Raw genomic sequence first — 27,893 nt, 5'->3', positions numbered from 1 at the left:
TTCTTTTTAAACCTCCCCTGACACAGGATTTATCAAAAGCCGTTCTTGTGTTGTTCCTGGAGGAGAGATAACGCTCAGAAGCTGCTTCTGACATGAAATGCGCCCACTTTCCCTTTTAAATGTCAGTCAAACGCACGGATTCATCAGATGTGGTGAAGCTCTGAAGGGCCATTCCAGGTGAGGACTGAGATCAGACGACACCTCCCTGATGTGTTATTAAAAATAAATCCACCTGAGCCTTTCGCCGGAGCGGCGTTGCTCAGAGCGCCCATGGGCTTTAATCCCCAGCCTGCTCACGCCCCCTCTCCACACATTCAGATCTCTGGAGACCTTGTACAGAAGCCCCACGCACAAGACCACCCTATAAATCTGTAAACTACCTTTAACATGCTGCATTAACCTAATGTGCACTTATCTGCATGCAGGGATGATATGATAATGTATGGATTAGTGTTTATGGAATAGTGAACACTATTTAAGTGTATATATATATACACACACTGTATGTGTGTGTCTATGGGTCTCACAGATAGAAGGCCAGTAATCTGAATCAAATTGTTTACTGACCTTCTCACCGATGTCTAAAGCCCATACTGTGCCCGTCCCACTAGACTGTCTCTCCATCCGTCTATCCCTCCCTCCCTCTTTTTTTTTCTATCCCTGCTTTTACTTCCTGCCTCTCAGCCGCCAGCTGATGTGGTTATTGGCAGCCGCATCATTCCACCTCACTGAGCTATTGGAGATTTTTGCGTGTGTGTAACGTTGCCCGTGGATTTGCACGGCAACTATTTTTACTCCATTGATGTTTTTCGGCCCGTCCCTCCACCCATTCTGTCGGTTGAAAGCAGATACAATGTTCTCCAGTTCTAAGCCTTCGCTCTTTCCGCCCTGGACCTCCATGGAGCAGGCCGACGCAGACGTGCTGGACATCAGCACCAAGGTGCAGCTGCATGGGGTGCTGTGGAAGAGGCCTTTCGGGCGACCCTCAGCCAAATGGTCCCGCAGGTAGGAGCTGCCCCTAAATCCAATGATGCCGTTTAATTCAGCGGATTGCAGTTACAGGCTGCTAATGCAGCACAGTCAGCATCGCATGTAACAAGCAGGTACGTATTAATTTATGTGCATTATTTGTCATCGGTTTAAGCGTCTCTGGGACCACCCAGCACATTTCCCTGCACCATTGACAGGTATAAGTTATACAGCATTTTGAAAATTGCCTTATGGCCCAGTGAAAGCTGTTATGGGCCATAACCATCAGGAAATAATTGGCATGTTGCTGGGCTGACAGGGGATGTTTTAATGGAGGCTTGAGCAGGAGGAGCGCTGTTTCGGAGAAACATATTGAATGTCATATTGAATGCAGGATTCTGCTTTTGCCGCTAAAAGCTCTATGAAGACATCACAGAGCCTGCCGCTCTGACTGAGGTTTAAAACAGCAGTGGTCAAAACTGATTATATTGTTTTTCCACACAAGAATGTAAAGGTGAAAGACATCAATTATTCAAAGTGATTTTCAACATGCATTTTAGACTGTTCAAAGCCTAAGGCCTTCTGATTAAATTCGCCTGTGTTGAGACAAATGGTATTACAAATTCCTATTTTATTTGTTTTCCGTTAGGTTCTTCATCATAAAAGACAGTTTCCTACTCTACTATGCTGAGAACGAAAAAAGAAGTTTTGAAACAAACAAGTACTTCAACATCCATCCCAAAGTGAGTTTGCAGTTTAGAAAATGCCAGTACTGACAGATGAATTACGATCACTGCCTTTATATTGACCACGGCCTTTATGTTCTCTTTCCGTTAATTTCTCCCTATCGGCATTCTTTCATGAAGGGGGTCATCCCATTAGGGGGATGCGTTGTAGCTTCTAAAGAAGATCAGGGCATGCCTTTTGCCATGGTGATTACCCACGAGGACTTCACGGTAAGCAGCGTTTCATCAGTTCTTCCATTTTTACCATTTGTTTTTTGCTAAAATAAATAGCTGAGAAGAGAAATGTTAACCTCTTAATGCCCAGGACGCTGGGAGGCATGACTCACTTAGAGAGGCAAACCAAAACTCCATGACAACCAGGTCAGCGTGATTTGAATCCAAAGGGTAAAATGTGACAACTTGACAGATCAAGCTGTACTACGTTTGGTAGTGTAAACAGGGGAGTTTATAAAGACACCAGTGGAGTGAGTGTGCAGATTATGCTGCTGCATACAAACTGCATAAAAATCTAATTTTTTTTTGTAGCTCTTAGGCCTTGATAAGCACTTAAAGAGAAAGACTTTTGCACTTGACTCCACTATGATATCCAAATTTGCGACACACTGCATGGGTCGATCACAGGGAAGTACTGCCCATCTAAATGTTAATATAAATGTAGTCATTACCATCACTTACAATACTAGACAGGACAAATACCATCATCTACATGATTGGAATCTCGCAGTCCACTGGACCTGGTAGCAATATCAGTGTTAGAAGGTTAAAACCTCCCATTAAATTGATCCATTACGATCCATCAAACTGACCCACACATTTTAAAAGCCATATATAGAGACAGAATAATCATTCTCTAAACAGTACACAATTTTCTGCTATCTGCTATCTACCTGAACAACTCACAGATCTCTCCTTATGCAACTGCACGCAACCTTGGATAAACTATAGACAACCAACTTTCCTACTCACTTCACCAATCTTTCCCACTCATGTACATTCCGTCTCTACAATATCAGACGTGTCCACCCTTATCTATTAACACAGGTCACCTGGTAATCTAACGACTGGATTACTGTAACCTCCTTCTATCAGGTCAACCTCCAACTTCCCCTCGAGGTCAACAGCACAGTCGCTGAGTATTTTCAAACGGCAGCTTAATAGTTAATAGACTCAAACCATTGTATTAATGTTTGAGTCCTAGTGAACCAGAAGTGATTACTTAATTGATGGTAACATGAAAGAACGTTGTAAGTCACTCTGGATAAGGGTGTCTGCCAAATGCTATAAATATAAATGTAAGTTTTAGCTTCTAAAAAGTTGTGTGTTTCTGGTAAAATGGTAATGTCCTTATTGCTCTTTACACTGTGCAATAGGCCTGACATATTTTACATGCATCTTTTATGTAGGTCAGAATGACCCACAATGTTTTGTCTTTGAATACAGAATCCAAATGTCAAACGTGTTCTCGTTTTATATATAGGTTCAGGCCCATAAAGGAGCAATAAAGCCTTTTTTCCAGGTTAAAAAAAAAAAAAAAAAAGTGAACCTCAAAAGTGAAAATGGAATGAATGGCAAATTGATACCACACATCAGGAGGGTTTTGTAGAAGCGTATTGAGGTGGACCAAAATGTAATAGCGTAGTTAATGGAGTTTTGGAAAGCATCTTCTTTAGGTGCATTTAAATTTATGGCATGCAGCAGACGCCCTTATCCAGAGTGACTTACAATCGGTAGTTACAGGGACAGTCCCTCTGGACCAACTCAGGGTTAAGTGTCTTGCTCAGGAACACAAAGCTAGTTAGTGGGGCCTGAACCTGTGACTGTGGTCTTCTGGTTCATATGAGCGTGTGTTACCTACTAGGCTACCACCACCCTGTTTAGGATCCTACATCATGTGCCTGTGGACTATAGCGTTTAACACTCAAGAGGGTCTCACTGCTTCTGCAGGGTAATGTTGTGCTGGCAGCTGAGTCTGAAGCTGAGCAGATCCAGTGGCTGGAAATGCTGCAGGAGTCGGGCAAAGTGTGAGTTCAGCAGCAGTGTGACGACAATGTAAAGACTCACAAGACAACACACATACACACTGCACCCATAAACACCACAGTCTTCATGTGCACTGAACCCCAGGGTCACTCCAATAGAGCACCTATGATTTATGCATTGGCAAACACTCCTGGACGGTTTCTGTTCACCTTGAGTGGAAATTGTCGGCTGTATCGATGATTTAAACTCAATCTGGGTTTAAATGGAGTTGCTGTTCCCTCCCTTGCGCCCACAGCACTTGGAAGAACGCCCAGCTTGGTGAGGCAATGATTGAGAGCCTGGAGGCTCAGGGACTTCAGCTGGCCAAGGAGAAGCAGGAGTATCTGGGTAAGATGGAACACCTCTGGCAGAGATACAGTGACAAAAGGAACATCTGGAAGTTCTCAGGCATTGTTAGTCCAGGTTTCTAGATTAGGACCATGTTGCTGTTAAAGCTGTCTTCTTCTATTCAGATAAACTTATGGAGGAGACAGAGGAACTCAGCATACAACGAGAAGAAAAGGAGGTGAACCCATTAGTTTCAGATTTATATGCTTTTACTTTGACTTAGAGCACAGTGAATCCATTTTGCACACATAATATAACCTCCTAGTGTTTACATGTGTAGCAATGAGGATTTTGACCACTATACATGTGTACTTATGACATTTATTGTGTGTGTGTGTGTTGCAGGAACTGGAGAGACTAAATCAGGTTTTGGAGGAAGAGAAGCTGAGGTTTGAGGAGGTCGTTTTTGAGCTCAGAGCAGAGCAGGAGCATGTCAAAGAGTAAGATAGTTGGTTTAAAGTGGTCATCCACCCAACATCTAAGGGCATGTCACCTCAGCTATGTGTTGTATTGTGTATTAGGCTCCTTAATACTTTGTTTCTGCTTCTGCTTTGATTGCTTTCTGAGCTATAAACTACTAATGTTACTAATATTATGACTAATGTCATAATATTACATACAATACATACCTGCAAAATTCAAACTGTGGTTTGGGGCCGTAGCATAGTAACATCTGAACTCTGACATGGCACCATGTTAATGGCTGCAGTTACCATTTGTTCTTTTTACATTTACAGCATTTATCAGACTCCCTTATCCAGAGCGACTTACAATCAGTAGTTACAGGGACAGTCTCCCTGGAGCAACTTAGGGTTAAGTGTCTTGCTCAGGGACACAATGGTAAAAAGTGGAATTTGAACCTGGATCTTCTGGTTCATAGGCGAGTCTGTTACCCACTAGGCTACTAGCACCACTTGCTCTTGGGCTCATCTTGGTAGGTTGCTGAGCCATGTAAATGCGAAAAGAATCAAGGCCTTGCCCCTAATGTGATCAGGTTGTCTTGCAAATAATGAGTCTGTTTTAGCTTAATTTTAGCAATCAGTACATTTCTGTGGCATTACATATCTGTGAGGTATAATTGACATCCACATTCCTTCAACCAAAATGATAGTTTACAAGTCATGCTTCCCCACTCCAAATTATACAATGATGGGAGATTATGTCAGTACAATGAGCTTTTACACACTGCCCAGGAGCAGTGTGTGAGGACAGTACTGTGATCGTCAAACCTTCTAGTTATGTGTCCACTTGCTTAACCGCTTCCTTAACCCCACACAGTTAAAGTCAGTACAACACAAGAGCTAGATATGGATGTGTATGTAATATAACTGCCATTGATGCTGCCAGGGACCTTGACGGCACAGCCCAATCTCTGAAAGGTGTGGAAAGTGAGAAGGAGGAGCTGCACAGCCTGACCACACAACTGCAAAAGTCAATAGAGGTACAGAAAACCCATTTATATCTACTAGTGTACACAGAGAGGTGACAAATGAGAGAAGCCTGAGAAAAACATCTGTGGCGAATTTTGACGGATCAGTAAAGCTGTGCCACACCTCACCATGACTCAAACTTTCCAAAGCTGAAAAGATGCGCTTTAGGAAGTGACACTGCTGGGAATGTAGGATTAGTTTGCTTCCTCATGAGTTCTCCCGGCGTCCTCAGGAGCTCTCCCAGAAGAAGCAGCGCACCCTGGAGCTTCTGCGGGTGCAGCAGGAGGGGGGTGAGAGCGCAGCGGAAGCCCTGGTGGCCTCCCCACAGACTGGAGTAAATCCGGCGAAGCCTGAGGACACAGGCCTCCTGCAGGGCAACCTCCGGCATATAGAGGAGCAGATGAGGAAGCTGCAGAGGGAGAAGGAACTGGCAGAGGACCGGTGAGGGTGGATGCTGAACTCCTTGCTTTTTAAAACCACAATGTCCAAAGTTAATGAGGCTTATCATTTACCAGTACAGTGATTCAGTCATTCAGACCATATTCGTAGTCATAGAAAACAGCAATGTAGATGTTCTGGATATGATGAGCATGGCTACTTTCATAGAGCAAATGGAATAGGTGATTTTCATAAAATTTGGGTCAAGTTATTGCAGATAATATGTGTAAGGAAATAACATAATTCTATCAGGTCTAATCACATGATAGAAAAAAACTAAGAGAGCAGCACACTGCCATACTTCATATCACAATGTAATATATATTTTAATGCATTGATAGTATTAATGACAATGAAGGTTTGTTGTTTTGATTGTCACAAATGCATCAATCTAATTCTCATTATGGTGAAACATATGATTATATATTTACTTATATATATATATATGTCTTTTAATCACAAAAAAATCTTTAAATGAGCCCAATGACTACTTTATCTTTTCATTATTGGGCCAGTGCAATGACAATGTGATTGTTTTTTTTTTTTGTTTTTTCTTTGTAAGAAATATCTATTTAGGTTGCATCATATTTTATACATCACCTTGGCCTGCTTACTCCTCCCTAATTAAACATAAGAAACAGAACACAATCTTTTAATTTAAATGAAATAGCATTGCACCGATGAGACCAGCGGTTACATCAGCTTTGATTGCATCTTAATGTACTGGTCAGAGTGATGGCTCTCTTTGGGTACCTGCAGGGGGAAATCTGACATGTTGGTATGATGGTATGTTGTCGTCCTGCCTGACCGGAGGTGGACTAAGTGTTAATGGAGCTGAGCTGTGTGCCGAGGCACAAAGTGGAAATGTCCATTGATTGGCAAAGCATGCAAGCCGATCAATAAGATGCCGCAGATAGTGGACTGGGGGAATGGAGTCCATTGACCTGGCTGTGTGAATGCCCTTTTGCCGAAAAGCAATGCTCTTACTTTCCACAGCAGATTCAAAAACAGCAGAATAATTCTCACATTTCATTTTTTCATCCAAAAAAACACATATCCAACACAGATCGGCTCAATTTATTCACTTCGGTCTAAAAATAAAAAAATTAACAAGGAACAGTTTCTGTTCTGTGTTTCAGAATATATTCTTTTTAACGGCATAAAAGATGTGTAATAAAAGAGGCTGGAAGTAACATGATAGAGACTATCTAATCATGGTCCTTGATTATTTTTTGCTAATGTCATTGCCTGCTCCACTCTCTTTGAATTAAACTTGAATTATGCTTTAGATTAACTTTTGCATCTTGAGATTCCAGATTTGCTGCATAATAGATGGTGGTGCTCTTTCTTTCTTTCTTTCTTTCTTTCTTTCTTTCTTCTGTGGGGGTCGCTGTGTCCCACTGCCATTTGCTGCCCTCTTCAGGCTAAAGGAGATTGAGCAGAGGGCCAAGGTTCTGCAGGAAGAGAGGGAGTTTTACTCACATCAGGCTCAGACTCTGCAGCAGTCCCTGACTCAGCTCACAGCCGACAAGAAGCAGACTGAAGCCGAGCTGAAGGTGAGATGCCTTCTAACCCTGTCGGCTCCATAAGCATTTGCTGGGGTACTTTTCTAAAATTAGGTCAGGCTTGGATGAGAGTGAAAATTATATGGCTGATGGAATGTAATAAAAGGAATCATTTTAAATTTGACTGGTCGTTCAGGGGTCCTGTCCTATCAAATTTAAGAACAATGTAACACACAATGTAACTCACATTGTAGGTGAAATGGCAGCCCTAACTTGTCCATAATTGTAAGTGTGTAAGTGAATGTGTCTGCACACCCTGTGCTGGACTGCCTCCCCGCCCTGTGAGTCCTCACCCTGCAGCCATTCTCTTGGTTTGGGCTTGCCTAGGTACAACTAAGCAGTGATGGACAGTGAGTGAGTGAGTCAGTTAGACCTGAAGTTAAAATATTATACTATTACCAATAGTCAGCATTAGCTTATAACCAGCCAGTGAGAAAAGAAAAGTAGTGCCTTTTGAAAAAAAATTGTTGTACCCCTTTTTTTTTTGCTGAAGTACCTGCCATTCTGAAGCACTGAAGCTGTTCAAGCGCACTTCTGTTTTTCCCCTTTGTCATTCATCTGCACCATATAATCCACTATTAAAAGGAAACTGGAATGAAAACATTCTGGCTTTGGGGCCGGACTGACAGCCAGGGGTTTAAAAATGCCACAAAGGTTTAAAAGAGAAGGTGTGTCTGACTTAGCTTGTAGCATTTTAGAAATGAACCCTCCTAGTATGTTCCAGACTGAACATCTCTGAGTAGTTTGTCACATGGGGTGTCAAAATTCATCCATGCATTCATACAGCTACCCAATCATCCAGAACCTCGGTTGGAGACTCTTTATCAGTAATGCAGTTGATGAACATTTCCAGACACTACAAAATAGTTTGGGTATCACCTTCTGCTACACGTGCTCTCATGTTTTTCTGCGTATGTGGCTGCTTCCGCGGCCCAGGTGGAGATGGAATCGCGGATGGAGCTGGAGCAGCGTCTGAAGCTGGCCGAGGAGGCGCTGCAGCGGCTGGAGCAGAGCCTGAGCTCGCTGGAGCAGACACATGACAGGGATGAGAGGATGCGGGGCGACGTCAACCACCTCAGGAGTGGGTGAACTTGACACTGATGTTTACAAGTTACTTAATCAGTCTCTGCAAGACACTATTATGATTCTATATATGATATATTGTTATGAAACATATCAAAAACACATTATTTCTATGCTACAATAACCATCATGCTGGAAATACAGCACTGAATTCAATGAATTCTCAAATGATGGACTTGTGTGAAATAAAAAATTATTAATTTTTTTTCTTTATTTAAAAAAAAATAAATAAACACACAATATCATTACAATTATACAATAAACAATCTGTTAATTCTATTTGAATCAGCTGATCATGTTTTAAGAAGGTGCGTTGGAGCTGAACCTAGAAACCATAGAAACAGAAAGGGAGTTTTATTTAAGCAATCTCTAATATATTTTTTCAAGGGATGCATGTATAAGCGATGGATCTGCTTGTTTTTACCCTGAAATGATCACAGTTGTCACGACTACGGACTTACGGGGGAAGGAAGCGCAGAGGTCTGACATACTGGGAAGGGGTTTTTATTAACAAACAAAGAAATACAAATAAAGACTGGCGCGGTGGCCGAAAACGATTTAAACTTAAATAAAGAACATAAACAAACCCGTAGGCGTGTGGCGATTGCCAGAACTCAAAACACATAACACTAAACAAGGTCAAGTTCGTGCAGAGAGTTCACGAAAATGCCAGCGACCCCGAACGGGCGAAAACTTCCGGCATTTATGGGGCGTCAGGATTGCATTCCGGTGTGGAGCCCAGCTGCAGGCAATCCTGACAGAGCCCCCCCTCCAAGGGCTACGTCCTCGGAGCCCCAACAGTACCATCAGTGGAGGCGGCGGGGCGGACGGCGGCAACCACAGGGCTCCTGCCCTGCTGTATCCTCCCCTTGGAGGACCCGGTCCTTCAGGCTGGCTCCCCGGCGTGGTCAGGCGTGGCGGCCCCGGTCCCTCGGGCTGGCTCCCCGGCGTGGTCAGGCGTGGCGGCCCCGGTCCCTCGGGCTGGCTCCCCGGCGTGGTCAGGCGTGGCGGCCCCGGTCCCTCGGGCTGGCTCCCCGGCGTGGTCAGGCGTGGCGGCCCCGGTCCCTCGGGCTGGCTCCCCGGCGTGGTCAGGCGTGGCGGCCCCGGTCCCTCGGGCTGGCTCCCCGGCGTGGTCAGGCGTGGCGGCCCCGGTGCCTCGGGCTGGCTCCCCGGCGTGGTCAGGCTTGGCGGCCCCGGACCCTCGGCCTGGCTCCCCGGCGTGGTCCCGCTTGGCGGCCCCGGACCCTCGGCCTGGCTCCCCGGCGTGGTCCCGCTTGGCGGCCCCGGACCCTCGGCCTGGCTCCCCGGCGTGGTCCCGCTTGGCGGCCCCGGACCCTCGGCCTGGCTCCCCGGCGTGGTCCCGCATGGCGGCCCCGGACCCTCGGCCTGGCTCCCCGGCGTGGTCCCGCATGGCGGCCCCGGACCCTCGGCCTGGCTCCCCGGCGTGGTCCCGCATGGCGGCCCCGGACCCTCGGCCTGGCTCCCCGGCGTGGTCCCGCATGGCGGCCCCGGACCCTCGGCCTGGCTCCCCGGCGTGGTCCCGCTTGGCGGCCCCGGACCCTCGGCCTGGCTCCCCGGCGTGGTCCCGCATGGCGGCCCCGGACCCTCGGCCTGGCTCCCCGGCGTGGTCCCGCATGACTGCCCCGGACCCTCGGCCTGGCTCCCCGGCGTGGTCCTGCATGGCGGCCCCGGACCCTCGGCCTGGCTCCCCGGCGTGGTCCCGCATGGCGGCCCCGGACTCCCGTACCTGCACACAATAATCAGGGCCGATCCATCTGGGTACGTGTGGGCCCTGTCTCCACATGTCCCCTCTGACACGTCTAGTGTCACCCCCTGCACCGCGCAGGGAGATTGTCCCAGAGCCTCCGGCGACTGTTCCAGGCACCCCAGGCTGGTGCCTTCTGGGACTATGCAGCCCCTCTCGCTGCACGGCCCTGGTGCCAAGGGGGGGGCATTGCCAGACCATCCGGCTAGCCCCTTCTGCGTCCGTTGGGACAAGCAGGCCCTCTTCCTGCCTGTCCCAGCTGGGTCCTCATGCCTACCCGGGGGCTCTATGGCGCTCCACCCCTCTGGAGGCAGACGCAGGCCCATGCCTGGCCCGCCCTCCTCACTGGCTACCGGAGGACCCAGCTCCATCGCTTCCCCACCTCCCCTCCCCTCAGGAGGAGTCCCCAACCCGAACTGCACCCCCCCAAAAAATTCTTTGGGGGAGCACCCCCCCCGGCTGGACTTCGGGGTACCTTGGGGCTTGTCCACCTCGCCTTGGACCAGCACATTCGGGTCAGGAACCTCCTCCCTGGGGTTCGGCTCCGCGGCTGGGTCGCCATCTGGTGGACACAAAGAGGGGAAGTGGGGGCGACATACGGACACATATGCCACGCACACACACACAGACAGAGACAGACAGAAGAGAGGGTCGTCTGATTCCCTCTCTGAGCTCTCCGGGACCTCCTCAGGGGGCACAGCCAGAATCTCGGGAGGCGCGACCTTCTCGTCGCCCGCCAGTGCTTGGTCTTCTTGCCCCGGATCCTGACTGGCACTGGATGTGGAGGAGGGGCAGAGTTCGATCCCTGGCTCAGGCTCTGGCCGATCAAACTCCGCCCTCAGTCTCTGTTGGAAGTCCCGAAAACTCCTGTCGGTCTCTCCCTGCTGCCAGGCAGCGTCGCTGGAGATGGTGGTGGGCGTGTGGCGTGGGGGGTGGTGGACGTCTTCTCCAGCATGCGGGGGCGCTGGTGATGCGCTGCCGTTCAGCTGGGGAACGTCCGAGCAGAGGGAAGGCGGGTCGGCGACTGGAACTGGGAGGGCATCTTCCCTGTGAGGCAGTTCCGACAGTGCAGTTGCTGGTTGGCGACCTCCTGTCGCCCTGTTCCACCAGCTTACGCCCGCATCGCTGTCCTCCTCCTCACAGTTGTCGCACCTCTGGGACTGACGTGGGTTTCCACGGACCTCGCAACGGACGGGCATGATGGGCGGAGCCATCCCGGCACCGACTGCCCAATCGGCGTCATCCTCGTGTTGGTCCGTGTCGACCTCATACCCTCGGAAGTCACGTGGATCTTCACGGATGTCGCGACAATCTCGGACGCGCGCGCTGGGTGGAGCCATCCCGGCCCCGACTGCCCAACGAAAATCCACGTCATTGTCGCTTTCGTCATCCGTGTCCTCCCACCTGTGACTCCGAGGGTCGTCCACCCTGCGGACATCCTGGACCCAGGGTGCGATCAACTCCCAGGGACAGTACTCTGGCCATTCGGGCTGGAGGCTGCCCATCCCCTCGCTGGAGGGACGCCGCCGTTGTTGTCGCTTCTCACCCCCCTGGAAGTGACGTGGGTCCCCACGGACCTTGCGACGATCGCAGACTGGTGCGATGGGCGGAGCCCAACTCTCGTCTCCCGTGCTCTCGTCGTCGTCCGTGTCGTCCCAGTCCACGGGGAGCCTGGCCAGCAGAGCGCAGAGTTCTTGGCTCGACATGCCGAAGATCGTGGGGGTCGCATCTTCTGCGCTCGCTGCCCACGTCACTTCCTCGCTGCTGCCGACGCCAACGTCCTCGCTCCGCCCACTCACCCGCCGACGTTGTCGCTTCCGGGTTTCGCGGAGTTTCCCGGGGGTGACGTCATCACGCGGCGCCGCGTACCACGGCTTCTCGGGGAGAAAACGCTCCACCAGAACGGGCGGCGCGTCTCTCCCCTGCCGTCCGCGTTCGCCGCGCCGGGCTGCGTCCTTCGCGCCGTTTCTTCTTCTCTGTTTTTTACCTCTGCGCTTTTGGGGGGGTCGCTGGCATTCTGTCACGACTACGGACTTACGGGGGAAGGAAGCGCAGAGGTCTGACATGCTGGGAAGGGGGTTTTATTAACAAACAAAGAAATACAAATAAAGACTGGCGCGGTGGCCGAAAACGATTTAAACTTAAATAAAGAACATAAACAAACCCGTAGGCGTGTGGCGATTGCCAGAACTCAAAACACATAACACTAAACAAGGTCAAGTTCGTGCAGAGAGTTCACGAAAATGCCAGCGACCCCGAACGGGCGAAAACTTCCGGCATTTATGGGGCGTCAGGATTGCATTCCGGTGTGGAGCCCAGCTGCAGGCAATCCTGACAACAGTTGGTCTCCCAGGACTATATGGTAGAGAAATATGCAGGGAGGAGACATATGCAGGGATAAATATTTTGTCCCACATGAACCTATGATATTCCTCTTTACTTATACACATGCTGAATAATTTTTTTGTGAAAATCAAGTGATTGTCATTGTGATACACTGCAGCACAGCACACAGTGACACAATGAAATGTGTCCTCTGCTCATAACCCATCACTCTTGGTGAGCAGTGGGCAGCCATGACAGGCGCCCAGGGAGCAGCGTGTGGGGACGGTGCTCTGCTCAGTGGCATCTTAGTGGCATCGAACCAGCAACTTTCCGATTATGGGTTCGCTTCCTTATCCGGTAGTCCACCACTTGCCCGGGCACCTGCCATATCTGAGAGAACGAGAAGGCAGGAAGGAGGACAAAGAAAAAATAACAAAACAGCACACAAAGTAGCAAATCACAATAAAAGGCCCAATAAAAGAAGTCAACAAAAACTTATAAACCTAAAAAAAAATAATTTCAAGAAAACAAATCAAGTAACAAAAACAAGCTGCCACCACAGAAAAGAAACTGATGGATTGTGGGACGCTTTCTTTCTTCCAGAATTTTTTGAGGAGTGTATCTGCGCAGCGGAGATAGAAGCCAAACTGCCAGCCATCATGAAGAACGCTGTGTATCTCCACAAGGCCGCCGCCCGCCGCATCAAAAGCTGCCGTATACAACGCCGAGCGTCCAAACAGCACTGGTGTGAGTGCACTGTATGCGCTGAACCTACACTTTTCACACAAACATACACAACTGTACAGTAAAAAAATCATGTAAACGTCACATCTTGTCTGAAAGATGTTGTGTCATATTCTGGCTGACTTGGGGAGAGAGCTTAGTGACACAGGGCTTTCAGGGGTCATTTTAAATTATGTGCAACGTGACTTTTTAAGTCTTTTGGAGGATTATTAGACTCTTTGAGCCTCTTAACCCAAATCATCCCTTTAAGTGGATTGAAAAGACTGGCAGTCCTGCTGCTGTCCCCCCAAAAAATGTTTTAAACAGACATTAGCATGACTGTATCACTGGCATATCCCAGCTCTCTGATTCCAAAAGCTAATTTACTAGAAGACACTACGATATCTACCTTGAATAGGCCAGAAGTTTGGGAACCCCCTCTGCCAATGCTGCCATTTTTCAAAATGTATAAACATAGGAAGTACTGGTATTGCGGTGTAATGTAACATTATACAAATATATTAAAAAAAACATATGAAAGCTTATGTACGAGTTTCATTAAAATAACCACCCCTTGCCTTTGCCACAGCAGTAAAGATTCTTTGCGTGCTTTCTATCAATTTTGGAAAAACTCCCAGCACCTTTTCAAGAATGCCTGATATGTCTTGTTCAACAACCAATAGTTTGAGTCTTTAAAGTTAAGTAATCTTTCACTACATTTACATTTATGACATTTAACACATGCCCTTATTCAATCAGTATTTACAGGGACAGCCCCCATGGAACAGCTTTGGGTTAAGTGTCTTGCACAATGGTAATAAGTAAGGTTTGAACCTGGGACAAGTTAGCCACAAGGCCACTACCACCCTATTCAGTCACTTCATATTCCAAATTATTGAAAAGTATTTCTGTTGTTTTCTTGTAATAATAATTCTAAAAAGTGTGGGTGGCCTGTGGACGTCTGGACTTTGTTAAATATCATTTTAAAAAACTGCATTGACCAAAAAACCTACGAACCCGAACATTTAGCCTGTAACATGGCCTGATCTGAATATTATCAACGAGATGGGTTAAGTTAATGATTTACTCAAGGTGAACGGTGTGTCTATTTTTTTATTTTTTGGCTGACAGCAGCAATAGTAATTTGCAGCAACAGCAATGACAGCTTGTATTTGCTGAAAGGTGCAAAGCTGTACACAGGTAATGCTTTGTTGCTAAAATTAAGTGTATTCATTTATTTGACTAAAAACGCTTTTCTATTTGTACCCAGTTACAATACAATACTTGCCAAACAATTAGAAACAAATAGTTTGGCAAGTATAGTATTGTAACTGGGTATGTAATGTATCAGTATACTGTATAAAAGCACTTTAAATATACACAGGGATATTGAGCTTTTCCATTTTAATTAAATAAATAAAAGTTCTTTTGGTAGTGCATATTACTAATAATGTATGAGTAGAAACACCATTTTCATTAGTTTTATATTTATTACCCCAAAAATTTTGACAAAAACAGCGATAGCCCCAAATAACAAAAACAGACAATGTCAGTAGCGGGTGTTTCCAACATTGGCTGCAATGACAGCTTGACAGCGACGTCTCCTGCTCCTAAATTTGCCTCATGATGTTGTTCTGAGGCAATGCGTTCCACTCTTCCACAAGTGCTACACGCAGTTCTGCCAGGTCATGTGGGGGTGGGGTATTATCGTTCAGTCTCTGCTTCAACTGGTCCCAGACGTGCTCTATGTGGCTCAGGTCAGGGAACATTGATGGCCAGACCATATGAGGCACTCCAACTTCCCGTCGAGCTGTGACAATTCTGCCACGATGTGATGGAGCATTCCATCCATGAAGACACAGTTCAGGGTGTGCCGGCGGAGTTGGGGGATGATGATGGGTTCTATGATGAAATAACGTGCAGTGACTGAGCCATGTACATTAACCCAATCTGATTTGCACTGACTGGTGATGCCCAGACTGTTGCACCTCCTCCACCAAAGCTAACCCTGGGGACCATGTGGACCTCAGCGTATCACTCACCTCGCCTTCTCCAGCAACACTTACTTAATGAGATAAGATGAAGGCCATTTCGAAGAATCGAATTTAAGAAACAAAGCGAAGTGTGTTTATTGAATCTATTTTTCAGTATCCTTTTTTACCTTCATAATTTCTCTGTTCACTATTATCATCCTCAAAAGCCACTTCATGAGGTTCTCATTAACGTGAGTGAATGATAAGAAAGTGTTCAGCATTTTTAATTGAATAAAATTTAAGATTTATATTCACACAACGGAATGTGTCCTCTGCTTCTAACCATCGCCCTTGGTGAGCAGTGGGCAGCCATTACAGGTGCCCGGGCGGCAGTGTGTGGGGACGGTGCTTTGCTCAGAGGCACCTTGGCAGGTCAGGATTCAAACCAGCAACCTTCTGATTACGGGTCCGCTTCCTTAACCGCTAGGCCGCCACTGTCCCACAGAATGGCCACCATATCATCAAGTATTTTTGTTAGAGTGCCATTTCCATTTGATTCAGTGCATAGACTGTATATGTATTGAGAACTTTTTTGCAGTGTCACAAGGCCCCACTTAACTCTGTGACTCCATCTGTTCTTCCTCTGTCCCCCATGTGCAGTGAAGCACTCCAAGTCCTTCATCCATTCACCCGCCGAAGGACAAAGTCTGGAGGACCTGAGGGAGACTGCCAGGCGCCTCAACTCTGACAGCTGCTTCAGACAGAGCATCTATAAGATCGTTGCTCGCCAAGATGCGCACAAGCTGGAGGACTAAGAACAGAGAGGTACAGCGAGCAAGAGCCCTGCCTGATCTACGTCTTTGAACGTGTAAAGCAGAGCAGAAGCGTTCGACTGAACATCAGCGTATTTCAATGTATCTGTAGGTTACTTTCACCAGTAGAAGCTCTAGTAATCCAGCATGTGATAACATCTGAGGACCTTGCTCTACAAAAAATATGTTGTGTCTTTTTTCAGATGACTGGCCAACGAAGGTTTTTATTTTACACATCTGTAATATTATACTCATTTTCAATTTCTTGTCCTCATTCATTCTGAAACACACCATCTGAATGATGTTGTTTTCAAATACAATGGAACTAAACCACAAACCCGCAGAAACTTTCATGAGATTTTACTTCTTCCAGTTTCTGACTTCATGTTCATTAGAGCTTGAACCCATTGGTGTTTTTTTTTTCCCCTATTTTATTCGCATTATTTCAGTTATAGCGTGTGCTATAAAAAAACATGTTAACCGCTGATGCCGATCAAAATTACCCTGCATGTTGTTGGTCGTGAAACCTCTCCTGCTGTCCAAGATGTTGCTGTGGGCCAGGGTGCTGGCAACTGTGCTCAGAGATGCCCTAATCACGTAAAACTGAAGCTTAAAAGAATGGATTGTACAGCGGCAATACTGATGACAATGTACAGATGAGGATCATGTGAAGCGCTGGTGCTCTGCTTATTAATAACTGCAATTAAAGCCACAGTCTACACCAATCTAAGCTTGGTTACTCCAAGAGAAGATATTGATCTGGGGTTTATGAATATGACTGTGTAGATCAAAGCTCATCAGTCGTCTCCTCCTTGGTCTGTAAAATATGAAAGCAGAGGGCATTCATAAATGATCAAGTTCAGAATAATGCATAATAGAGTCTCTACATTTTTAAATAAAGACATTTTAAGATCCACTGGTTTTGGAATCATAAAAGCATTTGAGCCCATAAAATGTTTTCATAAAGACTAATATCCTGTTCACTTGTTTTTTTTTTCAGATACAGCTGTAATAGAGCTGTCATATGACCTAAAATATCAGATCATAATATTATGACTTGACTATGACAAAAGTATTTTACTAATAATGAAATGCATACAATTACAACAATGGGAGTTCCTGGGAGTAATGGGAGTAATTAGTACAGTAAATTGTGCACAAAATTTAAATAGATATTTTGTTAATGTTCAATATTAATGTTCATTGTTATGATATGCTATTATGACCTATTGTGCTTCCCCCCTTAACATTTCTTCCGGTCAAAACAATGTACTTTTTTTAGCACTGTTTTCCCCCTAGGCGGACTAATCACTTCATCCGAGTCACATAACCTTGAGCACAGATGGGCACCAGAGTTGGCACAGAGAACAGAGGCTTGCGCGTCGTGGGTCATGTGCTCTTCTCCAGGAATGCACAGGAAGCACCTCAGCACTCTTCCAGGCCAAATCCATTTAAATCCGCACCCCTCGCATCGGATTTGACTGGGGATGAGGCTGCATTTCCCCCACGATGCGAGAAGTAGTGCTGCGGTAAGATCCGGAGGATGAACGCAGCCCCTCTGTGCCAGGGCCCTGTAATTCCCATGCTCCCTACTTCTAACAGCATCGCCTTTTGCCTCGCTAACTGCTGTCTTCTCTGCATATCGCTATGGCAACTGCAACACCAGAAAGCACAAGACTGACATATTCACCCTTACACCCACAATGATGTCTGTTTTTTACCAATTTCTTAATCTGAGAGATTTTGGGATTTGCATGGAATTCTAATGCTCTGAGATTCAGTCAAAATTGCAAATTTAAGGCTCCATGGGACAAAATCCAATCTGCAGATTGCACAACGGGCTCCAAAATGGAGAGGATGATGCTGAGGTACGTACCCAGTCAGAGCAGAGGGACTGTCTGCTTCGGTTCAGCGGAGAAAAGCCCCTGACGCCGAACTGGAGACGCGTGCTTTCTCAGCAGCTGCACTCTCAGCGCTGATGTCTCTCTCCTTGAGATGTCACTTTGACAGGCCGTCCTATCAGCAGTTTTTGGTTAAGATTATTTCAAACAGGACCATGGAGGCAGTGGGACGACGTCACACGGCTCTTCAACTCATTTCCTCTTCCAGCCTGGCAGCAACCTTCACACGATTGTACAATTGTCACAGAGACCAGCCTTCAGATTCATCGTTATTGGTTTATCCCAGTTCAATATCTGGGTCTCTGCCAAAAGAAAAAACCTCCCGACGATATTAAAATCTCTTAAAAATAACCATAAATCATAAAGAACTATAAATCATCCGAATAGTAAGAAAAAAAAAAGGTAATAATGTGATGAGGGCTTGCATGGAGACTCTCAGCAGGAAGAGCATGTGGCCTGCAGGGCCGGAGCAGGTCACTTCTCGCACTTCTCGTCCAGGCTGGCTTTAAGCTGGGCCTCCAGGGCCATTTTGTCGAAGGTGCGCATGTTGGTCTCCTCGCGCACTTTGTCCCGCACGTGGAACGACGCCCGTGCCACCGACCGGGCGCTCTCCAGGACCGCGCGCTTCTCCCGGAAGATCTGCTCGCTCTTCTCCAGCTTCCTCTCGATGGACTGCAGGAGGTCCAGGCGCCTCTGCTTCTCCTCCTCCTCCACCCGCTGCCGGTTCAGCCTCTGCTGCCGCTCCTTCTCCTGGCGGGTGTGGACGGCCCGGTGGGCCTTCTCCTTCGCCCGCTCCTCGGCGACCGTGGCGGCCTGGTGTGCCCTCTTCTCCGCCTCCTTGGCTCGGGCCTCCATCTGCCGCTTGTGTTCACGCTCGCGCTTCTCTGCTGCCTTCCTGGCCTTCTGGATCTGCTGCTCCTCGCGCTTGGACTTCTCCTTCAGCTCCTTCTCCCTGCGCTCCACGATCTGCTCATAGTTCTCCAAGGAGCGAGTCAGCTTCTCCTCGGACTGCCTCCGTGCCTCGTCGCGTTCCTCCTCCTCACGTCGAGCTATCTCCTGGACCAGGGCGGCGTGGCGTCTCCTCTCGGCTCTGTTCAGCCCCCGGCGCTCCTCCTGGATCTCGTGCTCGCGTTCCTGCCTCTTCAGCTCCGCGATGGAAAGCTTCTCCTTCAGCAACAGCAGCTCTTGTTCCAAGACCGCGGCCCGCTCCTCCTCCAGGGCCCGCAGGTTCTGCTCCTGCAGGGCTTTCTTCTGCTTCTCCTCCCGGGCCGCCTGCTGCAGCTTCTGCAGCCGGTTCCTCTCCTGCTGCCCGGACATCTCGCGCCAGCGCTCCTCGCTCTCCTCCGCCTGCCGGAGCTTGGCGGCCGCCGCCCGGCGCTCCTGCTGGCCGAGGCGCCTCTGGCGCGTGGACACCTGCGACTGCCAGGCCCGCTGGCACTGCAGCACGGCGCGCTGCTTCTGGCGCTCCTCGCGGCCGCGCCGGAGCTCCTCCAGGCGCCGCTCGCTGTCCCACTGCAGGTGCGCCACGTAGCGGGTCTGGCTCATGATGTCCTCCTCCTGGTACCTGGCCAGCATGAGCGCGGCGATCTTGCGGTCGCGCTCCGGCACGGCCTTCAGCCCCCGGCGCCGGACCTCCTTCACGATGCGCTCCACCTTCTGGGTCGTCTGGGGGGAGTGGCTCAGGTCCCCCAGGCTGAGGCTCCGGCCCATCAGCGAGTTGAAGGTCGCCAGGGTCCGGGCGCGGGGGCTGGAGGCCTTGGCCCAGTGGTCCCGCTGGCTGTCCCAGCTGTAGGAGGAAGAGGCGCCTGACTCAGAGGAGGCACACGTGGTGGTGGTGGTGGTGATGATGGTGGTGGTGGTTGAGGAGCTCACATTCTCTCGTCTCCTCTGCAAGGACTCCAAGGAGTGGCTCCTGCACCGGACCTTTGTCTTGAGAACATGGCCGTTGTACTGGCCGAACGGGCTGGTCATGCCATTGGCTGCTGGGCTCTGCGCCGCTGACTTTGACGCGATGGGTGCCAGGGACGCGGCCGCTCTGGGTAAAGAGGTAGGTTTCTGGGCCGAGCGCGGAAACGTGTTCGCCGCCTTCCTCGAGCTGGAGCCTTGAGAGGACGGTGTTGGTTTGGAGGCGGGCGTGGACGCTTGAGCTTTCTCTAGAGGCTCCGTGGCTTTTGCGGAGGGTTTGTGTTTGGAGGGAACGTTCTGTAGCCCTTTAGCAGAAGGTGCGGAGATCTTTGGGCTGGCTTTTAAGGAGTGGTCTGAGCATGTGGTAAAGGACTTGCTGGAGGAACTAGAGCTGGAAGGGACAGTTTGGGGTGATTGATCTGAGCCGGTTTTTAGCGCCAGGTCTGCGTCGTTCAGCCGAACGGCAGAACTGGCCAGGCTGGTTTGGGGAGCCGTGGCTGCCTGAGAACAGTTGACTGTGGCCGGCGGTGCCTCTGCCGGGGCAGGCGTGCCGTCGGTGCCGTTGAGGGCGGCCTGCAGCATCCGCCGCTTCTCCTCCATCACAATCCTCTCCCGCTCCTCCCTGCATTGCCTGAGTTTGGCGCGCCTGTCTCTCTCGTACACTTCGAACATACCTGCGGCCACGCGCATGGAGCGGCCGGGCGCCTCGCGGGCGAAGTCGGACAGGGGCCGGGACAGCAGTTCCACGGGCTTCACGCCACATCGAGCACAGGCCTCCAGCGAGCGAGGGCTGGTCAGGACGTAGCGACTCCCTTCCGCTGCTGGCGAATCGAAGTTGTAGAGGTCCAGGTGCAGCCTGTGCGCCGCCTCGTTTTTCTGTGGCGGCATCTCTTGCGAGCTCGGTGCGTCTGAGGGGGCGGGGCCAGGGCCAGGGCCGCACTCCACTTCCTCGTCCTGCCCGGGAACCCTGGGAACATCTGCCTCTGCAGACGGAGTCTCGGCAAAGTGTGGGTCACCGGCCTTACATGGGTCTTCAGGTTCCAGTGGATCGACCATGGTTTTCTGAGCCCAAAAAAAATCAAAGAAAAAGAGAGGGAGAGAGGGGGGGGGGGGGGGGGACAAAAAGAGAACGGATTAATGGGAGAGCGAATAATGTGGCCAGATCTCCCGAGGCAAAATCTCTGGGATTATATTGTTCTGTGCTGGTTTTAAAATGCAACCTATGGATGAGGCACACTGTAGCGTGCGTGCATTTTTCACGCTCTCTGCGTATGCGTGTGACGTGTCTCCTCTGCCTCCGGGCAACTGCGCCCGTATGGAAGTGCAATCAGCAGGAAAGGAAGGCGCATGGTTAAAAGCTGTCTATGGCTGTAGATACTGTGCCCTCCTGTGAAATTCTCGTCCTCGTTTCTGCTGCTTGTGCACTCACCCTTTTTCTTTTTCTTTCCTGAAAATGACCACCATTGTGACATCCGTTTATACGAATGCCCTCATTTCCAGAAAGCGTCGCAGTTACACTGTAATCCCCACCCGTGACATCCGACTGACGGTGGGCTGCGGGTGCTGCCGAGCCTACCCGTCGGCAGATTGTGTTTAGGCTTCGATCAAAGCCACTCCGTGTCGCATCGCAGAACGTCGTGCTCTCCGATAACATCGGGCCATTATTTGACCAATCGAAGACCAGCGCTGCTATTTTGCAGCAAAAAACAAAAAAAAAAAAAACGCCCACTAACCTTGCAGAACCGACGTTTTGTTCCAAGCCAGTGATGGTGGCTTCTGCGCCCACCATAATATCGGGCTACAGAGGCAAGGCTTCGGTGAAACGGGGCATTCCTGCCTTCTCCCCTCCCCGGTTATTATTATGGCCCGTGCTGGATGTGTCGTGCTGTCGGATGGCGGCTGTCGTCCCCTGCATCCATCCGTCCGGCCCGCGTCAGTCTCCACCTGCTGTTTAGCGCGACCAGGCCCCGCCCAGATCCCGCCCAGATCCCGCCCAGGCCCCGCCCAGGCCCCCTCGACAGCTTCCGGTGAGCTCTATTGACTAATATACAGCAATATTCATAAAAAATACTTTATAATCCAGTTAAAACTGCTTCATTACATTCTTAATTCGTCACGGTTATGTTAAAGGTGTTTTGGCAAAATATAAGGCATCTAAATGAATTGTCAAAGTACAAGAAAAAAAATCACACTATGTTGTAGGACACGTGTGTTTTGTGGTTATATTTACGAATGCGTCATGCATTCATTGGTTTATTTGCTTGTTTATTTTTTCGCGTCATCTAATGATGACGTTTTGCTTTTTTGCGTCTGATGCAAGTGTGTTCCATGATCTGTTCTCCCAGTGTGGTCCATGATTTCACTCTGTTGTAGTAATCTTTGTTCCCACAAGACGGCGCTGTTTAGTTGCGCTCGGACCGCGATTGCGGCCTCACTCATCTATGTGCGTGTTGGGGAGTGTACGTTTGTGATGATGTATGGATTATGAGAATATATCTCTTTTGCGTAACCTGGAAAACAAAAATAACATGATGTGTTGGAACGTTTATGAAAGAACATAATTCTATGTTTATGGTTATTGTTATCAGTTGTTGTTTACAGGTATTTTCTTTTAATTTTTTTCTTATTCACCTGTACATTAGTTATTAAGGTCAGACATTTACAACTCAAAAATGTAATGGGAATATCCTGGAAATGTCATTATTATAAACAGCATACCTGTCTTGCCATCTACAGCACGTGCTCTTGATTTATCCATCTTCTGATTGCAGATGTTTTTAAGAATAGTTTTCCTGTATTGTCGGTGAAAAGTACATTAATAGAACTCCTAACCTTCAATGTTTAATTTTAGCCTGCATATCTTCTATATTTTGCATATACCCCCTTCCTCAACCCATAAACCAGCAATACTCTATTATATCTGTGAGTTTATTTGTCATGCCACTGCTGCAGTCTGGAATAGGATGGGAAAAATTAAAATGTTTCCACTCAGAAAATAATCCCAGCAACGACAAAAAGGATAAATATTTTTGAAACGGAATAAGGATATTTTCCAGAACCCAAGGTTAATGTTTATAAGAAACAGAGCTCTTTCCACTTGTGATGCCCTTTAGAGAAGCTCGGAGCATGCTGCTGCCCGATCTGAGGAGACATCTCTCCGGGAAAATAATTTACTCAGCTACCCTCATATCTGTGCGACTCCAGCAGAGATGACTTTATTTTAACATGCAGGCCCAGAGAAGACATAACATGGCTGTAATATCTGATTAATTACTTTAAAGATCCATCACTCCTCAGCAGGGTTGTTGCCGTTGAGACCGGAGAACCTGGAGGAAACCCGCATCACCACACACCTATTCCTAAAGTATTCATCTTCATTTTGTAACATATGTAAAAGGAGCATAAGCTGCTGTGATTCTATCGGACCTTTACATTTTTTACTGTGTGTTTTTTCTCTGAAACTCACCCCGATTGCTGGAGCGGGCTGTAATTCTCCAACAACATTCGAACTCTTTTGCAGAACCTTGAGGCTTCGTTCAGCTGAAGTGGGAATGAGAGGCTATTGGTAGAAATCTTATATAAAAGCAACAAGATATTAAAATATTTGAAGTAGCTGACGGTGTTATAATGTAACACAACACTGACTACAAGGTCAATCTGAAATATCTTTAAAAAAAAAAAAAGCAAGACGCCTTTCATGTTGATTGATTAATATCGACTGGAAATGTGTGTTTGCACAATGAAATCTTTTGTCTGTAGTCGAGATGTTGGCCCGCAGGTGGTATTTATGGAACACAGACCCACCTGCGATCTTCCTTGACCCAAGCAGGCCCATGAATTAACCTTTTCATATCCAATCTCCCATTTTTCCACTTTTCCTCTGCTCAGGGATTCACACGGCCATCTGCAGGTGTGCCTGCCGAAAAGGGATGATGGGAAAAGTGAGAGGATGGGGGGGGGCTAGGATTAGATAACGCGAGCCTGGTGGAATTCGCTGGGATGACCCACTAAACTCTTGACCCTCTGGAGGAACAGTGCGAGTTTAATTGGCCCCGCCCGTGGGTCTTATCAGAACTGCGGCGGGTAAGGAGTGATGAGAGGGATCGTGCTGGCTGACTCGTAAAAGCGAGGGCATGGGATCTGGAAAGACCGGGAAAGGGTGGCCGCGCAGGTCACTGGTGCAGGGCTTTGCTGCCCAAAGCTGAAGCAGGGGGGTCACAGAGAGGTGAGATTCAATTTGCTTTAATACTCATAATCAATCTGAAAGACATTTTGTATGATAGGGTCATTTTAAGAGTTTATCCACCTAAAAACTTGGCAATGTGTGTTAATTCAACAACATTAGCATAGATTTTTGGTTTTGTTCTTTGCTTGTATGTCGCCCCCATCTTCTCTTTCAAATTTTTATTTTATTTTTTTAAACCTTGGACCTGTAACAGAGAACAGAGCATTTGACAGAAATCATTGAACTTTCCATGCACGTACCCATTATTCCTCCCACAAGATTTTCCTGGTCCTGGTTTCAGTACTACACTTCCTTTTCGTTGGACGCAAGGGTTTGTGGAGGAGTTGCACCGGATCCATAGTAGTATCTGGGGGGCAATGTTCTCTACTGCTTCGCTTCCTCAAGATAAAATAGAAATCGGCTCGAAAATGTTGATTATGACCCTACCAGGCTTAGGACGCAGTGAGTTACTGGCAGGCCAGTCCTGTGAAGTCTGGGACCTTTAGTTGCCCCCGGTTTACAGTTCCAGTTTTACTCTGTCAAGAGAAAAGGGCCACAGTTTCTCCACAGATTCAGCAGCTCTGCGCTCCTGACCTCTTGCTTTCTCTCTCCCTCCATTTGCCCCGTGTACGATGGCGCTGTGGTCCCATGCGGCTGGGGACAGTCCCCCGAGCCCCCCCACCTCGTAGCAGGGGAAAAGGTCTCGGGGAGCGAGCTGTTAATTCAATCAGGAGTGGGCCATGCTCAATTAGACATCCATAAGGGCTCAGGATGTGTCCCGGCGTCCTGAAGAGGACAGATAGCCCAGCCCCTGGGAAGAGCATTAATTATGGATGACAGTGTGTAAACAGTAGGGTGAATAGGCAACGCAGGTGCGGGCCTCAATGGCCCTTTTCACACTCTTCTTCTTCTCTTCTCTTTCTCTGTCTCTCTTGCTCTTGTTCTCTCATTCTGTCCCTGTTTATATGTACACACCCACATACGTTTTTTTTTTTCTTTTTTTCTGACCAGAATGGCTGATGCCAAGGGTGTGTGTATCTGTGTCTTTTTTTTTATTGTGGCCTCGGTCACTGTTGGCCAAATACAAATGTTGTGTGGGTCTGCTGAGTTGGGAGCTGGTGAAAATTGCAGCCAGGGCGTGTAAAAGATGCGGGAATTTATCAAATAGAATCCAGATGAGCCGCTTGAAAGAGAGAGAGCGGCCTTTCTATCTGACCTCACATTTTTCTGTTTGAAGGCCCTTCCCTGTCCGTCTTTTGCCTTTTCGTTCTGTCCAATCCGGATGTTCTCCATATGGGCAATCTGATCTCTCGTTCTCAAATAAAATGTTATGAGTGTTGGCAAACACAGATTTATGATCTCGGGTGATTTACACTACCATAAAAAAGTTTAGACACAAATACTCATTTAGGGGTGTTTTTTATTCTGATTATTTTTACATTGTTCAACAAAACTGAAGACATTTGAACAAAAACAAAAGTTTCATATTTCAGCTTCTGCTGTGATTGCTTCTTTCAATCATCTTAAGTCAGACGGCTTTGTTTTATTCACTAATGTTAACGATTATTTCATGAAGCTGCCTTATGATTATGCAAAGCAACTCTGAAGAATATGTCTAATGAAATATATTGAAAATACATTGACTTAATCTTTTTTAATTATGTCTGAAAAGTGGTCTATTCTTGGAATTGCAATCTAGACAAAAAAAGCACACAATACCAGTAGAACTTTTTTATTTCTTTGAAATAGCCTTCATCATGGTCTCCTATGGCCTCTGTAGAGTAGCCTGGACAGCGGTCATTAATGGAAAGCGCTAATTTCGTAGGACAAGCCGCTTAACAGACACCTGCTAATTTGTTGTCTCATGCGTTGGGTTTGCACTGGCAGAGGGCGGCCGCGGAGGATCTGTCCAGCGCTGCTCCGCTAATTGGACATGCATGATTCTTTTCAGCTTGTTCACTCATTTCTGGTTGTCTTTTCCCGTGGCTGACAAGCGACCACTTCAGGCTCCGCCAGATGCCAGCAGCGCCCTACAACATTTTTCACACCCCAGAAAGCGCTGCCCCTTTGTTCGGGAGGAAGGCTGCATTTGGGGATGAAAGTGGATACAAGACATTAAGTGGTCTCGTTAACATTCCATTAGACACTTCTTCTTGATTACCTCTCCGCCCGTCCCTCCCACATCACTTCACACAGGCCCCGCTAGACCACAACCAGCTGGTACCCGGTGTACTGTGTGTGTCAGTAGAATGTTTCCTTAACTGACAACCCCAGATATCTTTCTTTTTAAAAGCGTGTATATCTTTTCCTCAAAATGGTCTAAGTTGGACTGCAGTCTAGCCATCTGTTTTTGATCTGCTTGAGCCCACCTCCGCTTGGACCAGGAGCCTGGATGGAGCCCGCGGGCCGAGGTGGGAGCTGGTGCAAACAGTCAAAGCATCCCACATTCTGGAAGCCCTGATGGAGGAGGGCTGTGCTGACTCCTTCAACCTACAAATATTCAAAATGTTCTTTTTATCCCTTTATCTGTCCACCTGTTACAAACTCTTCTGCAAACATGGAGGCCCCATTGCTCAACCGGGCACACAGAAATTGCCATGGTTGACTTTAACTGGGCCAATTCGAAACTTACTTTAAGGTGTGACAACAAGACAATTTAATTATATCTGATGGGGAAAGGGATAGGCTTTTTTTTTTACGGGAGCATTTCAAAACACAATATCTCTCTTTCCCTCACTCTCTCTTGCCCCCAAAATACAAAAGTTCCTGCCACTGCTTCTGTTCAGGTTGAAATTGGTGAAGACTTTTCTTCACTTATCATGGCAAAATCTATGCAAAATGTAGCGCGGGTTTGAATGTGTAACAGCGCATGGGGAACCAAGGCATACGGGGGTCTCTGCTAGACAGCTGTGCCTTCATCTCCAACATGACAAAAACACAGAGCAGCCTCCTGTAGTGCACAGTACAGCAATTGGCTTTTGTAACATTGGCCCCCGGGTGAAAAAAATAACTTAAAATTGATTTTTTTTTATGTGTTTGTTATTAATAGTGTGTTATTAATTAACACTAGTTACTTGTATTTAATATTTACTCTTATGTGTTTATCCTGTAGGAGCTGCCATACAGTTAAATGTGATTACCTTACTACTGATCATCTAGATTATGCATGTTGCATTGGCTTTCAGTCTTTTCTAGAGTCGATTTAAATTTACTGATGCTGATGTGTTAATCGGTGCTGAGGTACCTTACCATGATGCTGAAATCTTCTCAATCTCAATACATCACTGTTCACTGTTGTTTTTAAAATTAATTTGTCGTATATATTAAGATATTTTTATTGTGATTTTTTTTTTATTTATGTATTTTGCATAATTAAATTTTTGTTTACCATATTTAATTGCACCGGTGTGTGAAATGTTAATATTGTACATCATTTATTTGCATAGTATTTGCCATTATGAATGTAGTTCGTTTAGATTATTGTGTAACGGCATTTTCTGGAAACTGTATCGCCTGAAAGACGTGGAAACCGTGCGCGTTAAATCTGAAGTGTCCGCATTTAAGCTCGCAGCCATTGGACAGTGAAGGTGTCAGTCTTCCGCTTAGACCCGCCCCCCGCGCCTTTTAAACGCGTCCCAATGGCAGCTGAGCCGCACAACCTGTAGC

The 27,893-nt window shown here is 47.6% G+C and overlaps 2 protein-coding genes across 3 annotated transcripts; one reads left to right on the top strand and one right to left on the bottom strand.

The window, feature by feature from the left end:
• Positions 1–679: 679 nt before the first annotated feature.
• plekhd1 (pleckstrin homology domain containing, family D (with coiled-coil domains) member 1) lies at positions 680–16,459 on the top strand. 2 transcript variants are annotated; one of them, XM_028975971.1, is made up of 13 exons: positions 680–1,005; positions 1,619–1,712; positions 1,836–1,925; positions 3,660–3,736; positions 3,991–4,082; positions 4,208–4,260; positions 4,428–4,522; positions 5,430–5,523; positions 5,745–5,953; positions 7,374–7,506; positions 8,452–8,596; positions 13,292–13,435; positions 16,045–16,459. In XM_028975971.1, exons 1-13 carry the CDS (start codon positions 803–805, stop codon positions 16,197–16,199), a joined length of 1,584 nt encoding a protein of 527 aa, XP_028831804.1. In that variant the 5' UTR covers positions 680–802; the 3' UTR covers positions 16,200–16,459. The 2 variants fall into 2 exon arrangements, with proteins under 2 accessions (XP_028831804.1, XP_028831814.1); XM_028975981.1 differs by having other exon boundaries at positions 681–1,005; positions 4,428–4,471.
• ccdc177 (coiled-coil domain containing 177) lies at positions 15,759–21,965 on the bottom strand. The gene is made up of 3 exons (XM_028975957.1): positions 21,736–21,965; positions 18,073–21,064; positions 15,759–17,013 (listed from the first exon to the last, which is right to left on the bottom strand). Exon 2 carries the CDS (start codon positions 21,056–21,058, stop codon positions 18,572–18,574), a length of 2,487 nt encoding a protein of 828 aa, XP_028831790.1. The 5' UTR covers positions 21,059–21,064; positions 21,736–21,965; the 3' UTR covers positions 15,759–17,013; positions 18,073–18,571.
• Between the last annotated feature and the right edge of the window lie 5,928 nt (positions 21,966–27,893).

The sequence above is a fragment of the Denticeps clupeoides genome, chromosome 1, assembly GCF_900700375.1.
Source record: "Denticeps clupeoides chromosome 1, fDenClu1.1, whole genome shotgun sequence".
Taxonomy (NCBI): Eukaryota; Metazoa; Chordata; class Actinopteri; order Clupeiformes; family Denticipitidae; genus Denticeps; species Denticeps clupeoides.
Note: the sequence above shows the minus strand (reverse complement) of the source record. Positions and strands in the feature narration are given on the sequence as shown.

Coding starts and splice junctions, on each gene's coding strand:
- plekhd1 (XM_028975971.1), top strand. CDS start 803: ATGTTTTTCGGCCCGTCCCTCCACCCATTCTGTCGGTTGAAAGCAGAT. Junction 1,713..1,835: donor ACTTCAACATCCATCCCAAA/GTGAGTTTGCAG, acceptor TCTTTCATGAAG/GGGGTCATCCCATTAGGGGG. Junction 4,083..4,207: donor GGAGAAGCAGGAGTATCTGG/GTAAGATGGAAC, acceptor TCTTCTATTCAG/ATAAACTTATGGAGGAGACA.
- ccdc177 (XM_028975957.1), bottom strand. CDS start 21,058: ATGGTCGATCCACTGGAACCTGAAGACCCATGTAAGGCCGGTGACCCA.